At 40.1% G+C, this 12,286-nt stretch overlaps 1 protein-coding gene across 3 annotated transcripts in view; it reads right to left on the bottom strand.

The window, feature by feature from the left end:
* Window positions 1-12,286, bottom strand: part of CREB5 (cAMP responsive element binding protein 5) — a 254,644-nt gene that overhangs the window by 7,131 nt on the left and 235,227 nt on the right. For all 3 annotated transcript variants that reach the window (XM_064413119.1, XM_064413110.1, XM_064413129.1), the window contains one exon: window positions 3,138-3,461. In XM_064413119.1, the coding sequence (XP_064269189.1) occupies window positions 3,138-3,461 (324 nt within the window). The remainder of the gene's footprint in view (window positions 1-3,137; window positions 3,462-12,286) is intronic.

Raw genomic sequence — 12,286 nt, 5'->3', positions numbered from 1 at the left:
CAGAAAAAGGTAATGATACAATTTTTTTTTTAAAAGAATCCTCTTATGTGGTCATTTTCTCTTGAATAACTAGTGAGTAATTTTGTTTTCAGAATATACCAGGCAGTCTCTGGGTAGTCAGAGTGCATTTTCAGAACAACAAAATCTTCTCTCCATCTCAGGAAGATATTAATTATAAGGGCTGCCATTATTGCACTAATAATGTCACATGGGATAATTAACTGACTCTTACTTGTTAGCTCTTAACCCTGGAATATGTTGGACTATAGTAACCATCTAAGAATCATTCTCTAGCAGGATTTCATTGCCCTGACTAGGACATAAGAAAGAAAATGTACTAAATATAAAAAATGTAGGCTAATTTTAGTGTTCTTAGAGGATGCTAATCAGGTATCCATCGTGAAGAAAAACATAGGACAGCTAAGAGAATGAAATGGCATCCAAACTCCAACTCCGCTTGAGCTATCACTCTACCAAGTTTGATATAAAGAAATCTTTAGAGGACCAATGCAGAATAACAGTATAATTTTTGTAATAGTTGAGCTAGAACTTAGTAAAATATCTCTCTTTCTCAGAAAGATACCTATCAGAAGCTGATTTTACTTTTATCCAATATTTACTTCTGTTCTTTGCAATTTACCACAATACTAATAGCCATTCACTCATTCTATGAAAACATAATGCCTTGGGCTCCTGTGTATCGAAATGGTAGCTGAAAAGCATGAAATTAATTCTAAAATTACAGAAGGGCACGGTGCAGAATAACAACAGTCTCGGCATGGGAGTATGCAGCTTACAGCAGCATGGACCATGCTGTCATTTGGCAGGTGGTTTGGAATGGAAGAATCTGGCTCAGAAGAATAAGGAGGTTAATAATTAGAAAATCGCACCATAAAATTAACGTCTGCTGGAGCAATCTGATCCCCAAAGAGGCCATTACCATGGGGACTATGGATGAGCTTTGAAAGTAATAACTATGTAGTTATTACTTAGCAAGCCCTTTTTTCCCCCCCTCCAATGCATCTGTTCAGAAATCACCATTGCCTTTGCACCAAAGGAACAGATGCACAGCAAGAGCTCTGCTGCCTGGGGAAGCCACTGACCCTGGGATTCCTACTCCATCACCCCTCTTTCCAATCCCTTTGGTGACATTACACCCATGGACAAGGTGAAGATCTCCTTGATCTCCCATGGGGTCTGTTGCCTCCAGTGACATACTGTGCATGGCAAAGCTCATCTGACTGCACAGACCCTGCTCCAGAGACCATGTAGTACTGGACACACAGTGACCACGACGCAGTTGTGTGGCTGCCAGTCACCCCACCTACCCATGTGCCTGTATCTGTTCTTGCTTGCCTGAGAGTCTTTTATGGTGCCAGCTAGCAGGGAATACAAAGCACAAAAAGTTGAAGCTGTCCTAACTGTGTAAGAAAGTCAAGGTCCCTATCAAGTGGGAGGGCCATTGGCTCACTGATCTTTTCCTTAAAACTGTGAGGTTTGTTTCCCCATGGTTGCTGTTTTCCCCAGTAGTTTTCTCCTCATCTGTTTAAAGTGATTCTGTGGATGTTTTGCAGCAGTGCTCCAGACCATGGAATCTGATGCCCTCAACTGCATTAACACCTTTATCCTCTTAACCCCTCAGTGAAAGTTAAGTGGCTTCTGCCATCTCATCCACGTAGTCCTCAATTGGCTAAGCACAACTTTATCCTTACACTCTCAGTGATCTCCAATGCAGCAATCAGGTTACTTTTGGTTTCTCCGATATGAGATGATGTCTTTTTATTGGAGTTTTTAAACAACTCCAAGGAAAATAACTCATTAACAGATGGGAAAATAATTGAATTCACAAAGTAAAAACTGAAGTAAACTTAGGAAAGCTCTGGACATCCTCTCACAGGGGAGTCTGCTGCTCTTACTTAGACTGTTTCTCTAAAGCTGACAATTCATTTTACATTAGCAAATACTTCAGGGAAATCCCATGTGCTTGCAGACTCTGCAGTAATAAAGCTAGATGTTAGTAAATAGTTAATGTTGTGGGACACTGGGATGCCAGCCAAATAGTCTCATTTTCTTTAATGTTTTCTAAGAGCTTGTCTGAAAGGTATTTGCAAGCAACACAATACTTCACAGATTGAACTTCTTATGGCTGGCATTCCTCTTTGTCCTCACATTCCATGCATTGCCTGTTTGTCTTCCTTAACATTGCTCTCCAGACCTGACATGTTACAGTAAATGCCTCCAGAGCTTTATTTTCTTGTGTGATCCTGATGCAGAAGCCTATCATCTTAAGAATTAATAGAATTCCTCTTAAAAATGATTCTACTGAAGTTTGTGCTCACTAGCTCATTAGTTCAAGAAACATTCAGTTCAGATAACAAATTATCCAAATTGCTGAAGCCGATATACCTGGTCCAAAAAATTGAGTCGTCCATCTCATTCAGTGGAGACCTTCACTGACTTGTCACATGAACACAAGTCTAAATTGCCTTCTTTGTTTAAATCTCTCTCCTTGGACTGGCTTCATCCTCCTTCTTCTGCCACAACAAGCACCAAGTACTGGCTACACTCACAGCTAATCTTTCTCTCATACTATGCAGATGTCTGTCCTCTTCACAGGGTCTGGATCATTTAATCTTTTCCAAGCCAGTGTATCCTTACTTAGAACTACCTATATTATCTCCAGTCTTGAACTCTGCCCCTGGCCACACACACACCAGTCCATTTCACTAGAGACTTTGTTATGTATTTCTGCAGGTAAAACTCATACATCTTGTTAAATCTTGGCCTGAGAAGTTCAGGTTCAAGCACATTAAGCAACATATATAATGTGCCAATCTCTGTAATAAACCTCATCCATAAAAGGATATGTGGCAATCTGCAGAGCTCAGAGCACGGAAAAGCCTTGGAGCTCCTTATAAAGTAAGAAATTGCAAATGTCTAGTAAATTAGGCAGCAAAACAAGTTATTGCTTCACTCCATTTTCTAAATAAAGTTTGAGCATCCCCATCACCATTAGCAGACATTTACTAGGAGCCCAAGGGGCTTGTGTCTAACAAGACATGCATGCAAGAAGAAACAATACTGAGCTCTCCACCCAAGAGCCAAACTCAGAGATGCAGCATGACACAAAGGCCTACCTGTGCTTGTCCGCCCGAGTGCAGCGGTGGGTGCGGTGAGGTCTGGTGGTGTGCCGGGTGTGCGTGAAGGTGCGAGTGGGAGTGGTGGTGGGGATGGTTCTGCTGGTGATGAGGCTGAGGATGAGGATGGTGTGCCGGATGCTGGTGCTGATGTGGGTATGAATGATGAGGTGGCAGTGTCTGGTGCTGATGAGGATGTGAGTGCATATGATGGTGTGGTGTCTGGTCCTGTCGCGAGCTCATCATTTCCATCATGTGGCCCATGGTGTTCATATTCCCATTCGACATGGCGGCAGGATGATGAGTCAGTGCTGCCTTCAATCTCTGGAACAGAACAAGGCAGACAATTCAACATTTATTCATGGTGATCTGACCAATCAGAAATGCTGTCACAGAAATGGTGCCCTGTCTTGTGTTTTTTAGAGATTTATTTAGTTTTTTTCTTGCTATTCCCTTACTAAAAGGCATCTTACCTCAGTTTGAAAAAGAACATATTCTTGGGCTCTAATCTAGTTTTCCACTGCAAATATTTAAAGATTAAAATGTCTGAATTGAAATTTAACAGTTACACATTTCCTACTGTGCTTCTGAGAAAAAATAGCTACCTCTCTCTTTGGCCAACTCAGGAGAGTTACCTTCAACAAGCTTGAATTCTCACAACTTTTAAAAATGAAAGCCTGATTAAAATAGATGCAACAAAATGCCCTGCTGGTTTTTACTTCAGATATTATTTTAAAGACTCATTAGAAAATATATTGCATTGACGTGTTTTTCAAATTCTGGTATACTAGTACCCAACCTATTTTTTCATCATAAAGATGGGAAAATAATGAGGATGACCTCAACCTGATCCTCCTTCTTTGCTGAAAAGTTCAAGTGTGTGTTGTCCTTTGCTAACCTCTGTTTTTTACACCGCATGTCACTGTATTGGTCCCTGGAATCTGACCAGGGCAAAACTTCCTTAGTATCAATGGGATTTGTTCACTTTTACTTGAAAACAGCTAAAGACCAGTGGGAAAGGTTAAAATATTTTGGACTGCAGCATAGGACCTTTGTGTACAAGGGATATTGTGGAAATACAGAGTAAAAAAGTTCCCTTTCAGCACAATTACAGGGTCATCCCAAAGCTGTGAGCTGTACCAGCATACAGACACCTTGCTGGTGTCATCTGACCCTTGGACTACTGAAATCATTGGCCTCCTACAAGAGTGTGCCAAAGGTAGAGCCTCACAGATGCCAGCAAGGAGAAGAGTTTCTTCCAAAGCCAAAGAAACCTTCACATCCATGGTTCTGCTTCTTGCTCAACATAGAACATTATCTACAGGCAGCCACCCAAGACCTCTTTAACTCCTATATTTTCAAAGAAGTAAATTGATTTACTCTCACTAATGCAAGTAATTAGCAGAAAATGTTAAGATAAAAAAGAAAGGAAGGAGGTGTGTGGTATCACTTGATGCCAAACCAGCACAATTTGAACAACCCATCAACTATCTCGTATCCAGCCAGAGGATAGAATGAATAGCAGAGAACTCATTTGTAGGAGATTTCACCATAGGACAGTCAGTAAAAAAAAAAGCAGTGGTAGGAGGCACAGAGGTGAGCCTTCCCCACTAGCAATATCTACCTGTTGGTCACAGATGATTGTCAGAAGATCCTATAAGCCAATGTGATAAAAAATGCCAGCAGAGGAACAATGGCCAGGCTGAACTGCATTTTGGTTCTGTCTTTAAAGCAAAAAGAGTGACTGCCAGGACTCTCAGAACCTACAGATGGGGATTGCAGTCTATTTTGTATTGAAATAACATCTGGCTGTTGCAACACTGCAATGCCACAGGTAAAGGCTTCTATGTTCAAAGCTGTTACTGTGTTGTGTTTGTACAACTGTTAGTGAGAAAGAAACAAATTCTTATGGGGAAAAAATAAAAGAAAAATAGAGGGGAAAATAAAAGATTGTGGAAGGCAAAAGAAGTAACATTCACTTCAAAGTGTCATCCTCTAGTTTTTGTATCCACATGCTTTTTCAGACTTCATGAAGATCATTCTACTGAGACACTCTAATAGATCTATTAATCTAAATTTGGTGACTTCTTTCATTAATGATCGATTGACTGACCAATACTTTTAAAAAAAAGAGAGATATTTGCAAAACTCATCAGTGAGTTTGCAAGAATGAAGTCTAGACTGATGTTTTTAAAGAAGTTTGCTTTAAAAAGTCTATCAAATCATAACTGCATGGCACATGTCCCATCCTGATGATGTTTTCAAAATTAGAGATCAAAGGTGACTGTGCCAGTGAGGTTAAGTACCTCCTTCTCTACCTCTGAAGTCAGAACAGAGGGCAATCTAATATCAATAGCAGTAACCCATCCTGGGCATCAAATGGAGGACTGGAGCCTTTAACTGTTCCCCAATTCAAGTGCTACCACGGTTACTTCAAGCAGCTCCTCACAATGCTCAGAATAACTGGTGTTACCCAAGAGTGTATTAGGAAAAATACAGGGAAAAAAATGCATTAATAAGTCCAATCTTTCTCTGTTTCATGTTTCTTCAAAACTCACTAAGATGTTTTTCATGGAGCTGAGCCACCATGCACATCTAAGGCAAAGCACCAACAAAAGCTGTTGTAACTTTGTTTTCTGAATCTAAATGCAAAACAACCAAGATCTCACTAGCTAGCAGTTTTATGTGATGAGTACCTTACAAAATCTACCATGTCTATTTGTCAAAGACTTCTGAAACTGAGCTACAGTATGTCTTCTAAACTGCAGACTTTCAAAGTGGAAAAAAAAAAAGGGAAAAACTTGATCTGAGGATAAACATTTTTTTTTCAGCTGTAAAAACTGAGGCTTGCTAGTGTGGTCAACTTCAAGGAGAATAAATTATTTTGTTTTCTTTCTGTAGCCCCTCTACCACATCCATTTATTTGAGATAGCAAATCAAGAGAGACAGTGAGAGGTCTGACATGCAGCTGGTTTCAGTCAGTAGGGGTCATTTCCATTTGGTCTGTGTATTTTACAAGCTCCTTATTCACTGTTCCCAATGGGAGGGTGGGCCAGCTGCCCTGGATCCCAGTCCTGGTAAGAAACCAGCACTCTACATCATCCTGTCCCAGGGCAGCAACAGCCATTGCCTCCCTTTACCTCCATGCTTAGATCAGCTCTGCAGCAGTGAGAGTCCTGTTCATGCCCACATCTGGAGCAGCCTAAATCTTCCAATAACCAGTCACTGCTGCCAATCAGAAACATTCAGGGAACGATAAACTTTTTTTTTTTGTTTTGTTTTGTTTTGTTTGGTCTTCAGTGAGATCAATTGTTTTCGATGTTTCAGTTAGAGCAGAGGGAGGGAAAATCACCAGAACTTAGTAAATTCTTTGCACTGAGTATGTGTAGTGCTTGAAAGGCAGGCTGCAGTTTTGTTATTGTTTCTTTCATGTGTGCTAATTGCAAGCAGCTGTTTTAGTTTAGTGTCAAATAAAATGTGATGGCATAAAAATTGAGCTTACTGGACTGACGACACCACCAAATCCCCTCTAGAATGAAATGGTAACCCAAGATCCAATTCTGTGGCTGTTCAGTTTTTTCAGGAACTGTGTGACTGACTCCACCAGAGCCCGTGGGGACCCGGGAGTTTGCAAATTGGGACTGAAACAGAAGACTAGCTACTCAGACCTGCTTTCACCTAAACCTGAAATATCTGCTAACTTCATACCAGTGATTTTTAGGGCACAATCCCTTTTTTCTCCCTTTTATAAGGCAATTTTAAAAAAGCCCCACCAAGCCAAGAGGAAATGGAGGTCCTCACCTTTCCTGACTTTTGGCCCTTACTGATTATTTTTATTATCTTACCAAAGTAACATAGTGGCCAACATCAGCTATAGCTGATTTTTACTTAGTCATGACATTTCAATAAATGACTGTGAGTGACACAGACAAGAGAAACCTTTCCTAGAAAACAGCCTGCTTTGCCTCTAATCAAGTGAATAAATAAAATTCCCTTTTGATCCTACAGGAAGTCAGAAGCTGACATATACTGTCATCTTGGATGCTGAGGAGGAAATGGAAACAGTGGACATTGGTACTTCACAGGCATGAGCATTGTGTTCCCTGTAGAGAACAGGGAACTGTTCCTTGTGGCTATGGCCCTAACTGACACATTTACTCTGAAGCTACTCCACTGAATGCCATATGAAGGTAACACCTCAAGGAAGTTTTCCTTGTACCTGGAGTATTGGAGTTTTTTGGAAATGAAAGTTTTCACAGTGCTTCTTCCATCTAAAGACTGACATCGTAGTGCAGTTAATTAGCTTGATACTTCCTTTTATCAACATAGATCCTAACTTATACACTGAACATCTTTGGACAAAACCCTAAATCTGCCAAAAATAGCCTTCAAGCATTTGAGATCCTGAATGAAAAACAGTATCAGCTTCCCTAACACTTGTGCTATTCTAGATCTTGCTGATTTCTAATTTTCCTCAATTATGACATGTATTTCAAAGTTGGCTTGGTTTTTGCCCTACCTTTCTTTCTCAAAAATTGTTAGTGAAAAACAGACAGCATTTTTTTCAGTTTGTTAAAAGAAAAAAAGACCAAAACCAACCTGTAAATTTGGAGGTTGCTTTTCCCACATTTAAAAATGCAAACAATTTTTGGGTTTCACATGTATATTAATACTTCTAATATTTAATTAATATTTATAATATTTATATAACATTATATTTAAAACAGGCTATACATGTTATATGTAATAATCTGTATATGACTATAAAATGCAACTTTCTCCCATTCATCTCTCAATTGAGAAATTATGACAGTCTTCAATTTTACAGGTGCTCTGTGCTTGCATCAAACAATAAGCTATTATAACACCCAGCTGAATTTTAGGTCGGGACAGACATGGAATGCTGGTTTTGAATAGGATGGAATTGTTCCAAATAAGTATGCATTGCTGCACTCAGAAAAAAAGCTGTCTTCCCTTCTGGTCTGCATGCCCAAATCCCACTAAATTAGAAAGAGACAAGACCAGCTGCAGTATCCAGTTAATGTCTGGTATATTCTTATCAGGAGATTATATCAGACCCCGGAAGGCACATGAAATATGATCTCAAAGATATTTTCTTGCACTAGTGACTGTGAATCCAGTCCCTATAATACAAGGGTTTAATACGTTCCCCACAGGGGACAGAAAAGTCTAGAGAGGGGTGGGAAATCAGAAAGGATTACAGGCATCAAGCATCACCACACATCTGCAGTGCAGTAGCAACCTCACAGTAATGATCTTGATTAGCCAAACTTCATGGCAAGCATACCACTGACTTCAGTGTCACTAACATTGTTTTCTCCTCTCAGCAATAGTCAAGCTTTCCTGTTAACTCTAAGCATCATACCCAAAATGAATATACAGAGTTAAGCCAGTGACAGCTAAAGCTGTGAAGAGAACTTCACTCAGTGCATTTCAGAGCATCACACCGAATTTTATCCTTTCCTTTAACTATGACTGCAACAAGAGAATTTAGCGTAAATGTCACCCAGGTCTTTTACAGCTGGCTGCTGACAAGCATTTCACAATGTAAATAACAGAAACCACTCTTTGCAAATGTTCCACTCGCATTCATAAAAGTAAATTGGAAGCGATTCATCTCCACTCAATAAGCGAACTGCAGATATTATGAGCACATTTCAGAGACTGGCAATTAGAAAGTCTCTGATGCCACATTAAATGCTTTCTCCTGCATTTCTTGTGCAGTAAAATACAGTCCTGCCTATTGACAGAAGGAGGAGTAAGATGTGTGAGAAGGACATGAAATCCAGAACTGAAGTGACACATTACACTAATGTAAAGAGAAAAGTGGGATACATTTAATTCACAACTTGCCAGTAAACAGTGCCAAATTGCTAATCTTCGAATTATTCTCAGGCTGTTTGGCAAATCTGAATTATACTTTCCCCTCCTTTTGTGCTTGCTTCCCCACTTAGTCGGATTTTGTAACAACGTGAACAATGGATCGTCATCCGCCTTCAGTGCAGCTTAGCCTCTAATAAAAACAACAAATTTTCTCCCTTGTATTTTCAAATGCAAACTGAATTAAACTTCAGCGGAAAGCAGCAAGAATCAACTGCAAACAATCAAAGCAGCAATAAAACTAATAGACACCACAGTGCTCAAGGACGGGTCAGCTGCAAGAGCTGCTCCAGTGTTCCTGAGCTGGGGGCAGAGGGAGCTCTGAGAAGCCACGCTGACATCAGCCCCAGTGACGGCTGACTCTCCGCATCACTGCCAGTTTTAAGTAATCCAATGCAGGTCAAAGCCAGGGTGGCCCAAGGGCATTCTGTTGGAACTGCCATCTTCTGGGGATGGCGTTTCATTGAGAACAGCCATGGCTCCAGGGACAGCAGAAAACATAAGTGAGTTTACATCCCAGCTCCACCCAGCAATTTCCTTCTGTTCATCTCAGAACACCTTGCAAAAGAGATAAGAACCAGTATCCTTGTGCAATGGACCAACTTTTTAAGGATTAGAAAAAAACTAAATTCTCTGTTCCTATTTTACATGCATTTTTAATGAACAAGTAAATTATAATCAATGCAGAAAATACACTGAAAACATGGTTTATATTTCTCACCATATACTATTTCTTGCATGAATCATTTTTCAAATCAGTATTAAACAACTGGATTTGATTTGCACAGGAGTCAGGAAATGTAAAGTTCAAAAAATCAAACCCCTAATTCCCACCAAGTCTAAGTCAATCCCTCCATGTGTATCCATGACAAGGGATATTTAATTATGTAATCACACAAAAGACAGCAAAGTGATTTATTACTGGCAAATGGTGTCATATAATTTCAACACACAATACCAATGGAAGGATCCAAAAAATACAACCAACTTCTGACTGATTTCCCCACTGTGTGCCAGAGTCCAAAAGAAAAGCAGCTACTTAGCTGCTACCTACCCCTGGAGAGACCAGTTTCTGACAACAAAATTCCTGACACTTAGGGATTAATTACCTGCTTGCTGGCTTTGTCTGGGACAGACCTAATTGTCTTCATAGTAGCCACTATGGGACTGTATTTTGGGTTTGTGCTGAACACAGAGTTGATAACACACTGCAACATTTTTGATATCTCTGAGCAGGGCTTGCACAGGGTCAAGGCCCTTTCTGCTTCTTGTCCTGCCCCACCAGCCAGCAGGATGGGGGTGCACAGGAAGCTGGGGGGGGACACAGCCAGGGCAGCTCATCCCATCTGACCAAAGCGATGTTCCATACCATCTGCTGTCCTGCTCAGGATATAAAGTGAGGGCAAGCAGAAGGAAGAGGGGGATGCTCAGAGTGATGATGTTTGTCTTCCCAAGTCACCCTTATGGTTGATGGGGCCCTGCTCTCCTGGAGATGGCTGAACACCTGCCTGCTCATGAAAGTGAATGAATTCCTTGTTTTCCTTTGCTTCTCTGTGACTTTTGCTTTACCTATTAAACTGTCTCTATCTCAATTAATGCATTTTCTCACCTCTATCCTTCTGAATCAATTCCCCATTCCACCAAGAGAAAGTGAGCTAGCAGCTTTGTGGGGCTGAGTTGCAAGCTATTAGCAGGCAGGCACATATCAAATCACCATTCTAGTTCTCCAAATAGTCAGTCTTTTCTTACTTAGTCCTCCAGGTTAATCTATGGGCTATTCCCATGCATGCTACACTGTTACCTGTGGAAAACACAGAAAAAAGAGGTAGCAATAAAATCACTCAGTATTAATCTCACCATCTAAGACAATGAAAACTTGGGCTTAAGTGAACCTGAGTTTGTACTGCTCATCTTCATTATCTATTCTCTTAGATCCATTTTAAAGCTCATTCCCAAAGTGAGGCACCATAGATTCTTTCTTCACATTGGACATAAAGCACTTTTAGCAAAGTATCTGGCAGAGGTGTTGAAGCTCAGGTATTCCTCATGCCTACGAGCAAATGCTCTAAGTAAGTTTCTGAAATCATGTTTCCATGTTCCAGGACAATGCAAGTGGAAAGTGTTTGTACAGTGCTTGCATTGCTATATCTATATATATTTTTTGCCTGAGAACACAACGAACATTTATGATTGTATTTAATGAGAAAAGTGGGAATTGATTTCAGAGGAAGTTGGGGAATTTCCTATACAAGCCAAATATAGAGCAAATCCTCAAATCAGGGCTCTCCAACACTGCAAGGAACATTAGGTTTGTGTATTTTAATCTGTACTCAGAGATCAGATGGGATTAGCACTGCAAAAATTTCTCCCTACAGAATACTGCTCTGAAGCCTTGAGACCCCTTAATATGTACTTCAGCTTTTTGATGACAATGCAAATTGCTTACTTTCCTTTTCACTCTCACGAGCATAAAACACACACCAAGAACACAAGAAGGGCAGGTTCAAAGTCTTTCCTGTCAGAAGATTTCTGAACTTTCATCACCCACCTCTCACTAAGGCTGATTATGATTAAGTCATTCATATTCAAAGAAAAATGCCATCCAAGTACATAAAACTTGGAGTTTTATTTTTTTTCCTTTCACTGGTGTGATTTTTGAATACTCGTTTTTCCTGGATTAAACCCAGCACGTTTAAAGGGCTACCAGCAAGCCAGAAATCGGATACGTGTGCACTTAAAAGTCCTTTGATTTCATCCCAGATGTGCAGTGCTCAAGGGCGTACACACACACACACACACAGAGCACAGAGGACACGATCTGGCCTGTAGATTTTGTTTCAAGATTATACCAACGAGACTCTGAAATGTAAAACTGAAGCCCTGACCACTTACAGCCATTAGAGATCCCAGGGCTCTCTGTGAAAGACTATTGATGTTCATTAGCCCCTTGGCCTGACTGGAGAATTCACTGCAGGTAATTAGACATTGTCTCATTACCACACAGTTTCAGGTGAAGTTTTTTTTTTCTTCTTCATTTCTAAAGGTAAGTGATTCCTGAAACATTTTTAAAGTATTCATGGATTTTTTTTCCTGAAGAAATGACTAGAATATAAAGTACAGTACAAGTACATATAAAATGAGAGGGTACTTATGCTATTTCACCTTTTTTTAAAGATTTATTTCTTCATTTAACACAAAAGAATGAAAATAGCATCTTAATTCAGCAGACAGCTTTCAATTATCTAGCT

Source organism: Passer domesticus, chromosome 1 (assembly GCF_036417665.1).
Source record: "Passer domesticus isolate bPasDom1 chromosome 1, bPasDom1.hap1, whole genome shotgun sequence".
NCBI classification, from domain to species: Eukaryota; Metazoa; Chordata; class Aves; order Passeriformes; family Passeridae; genus Passer; species Passer domesticus.
The sequence above is the reverse complement of the archived record's forward strand: the minus strand, read 5'-3'. Positions and strand labels throughout refer to the sequence as shown.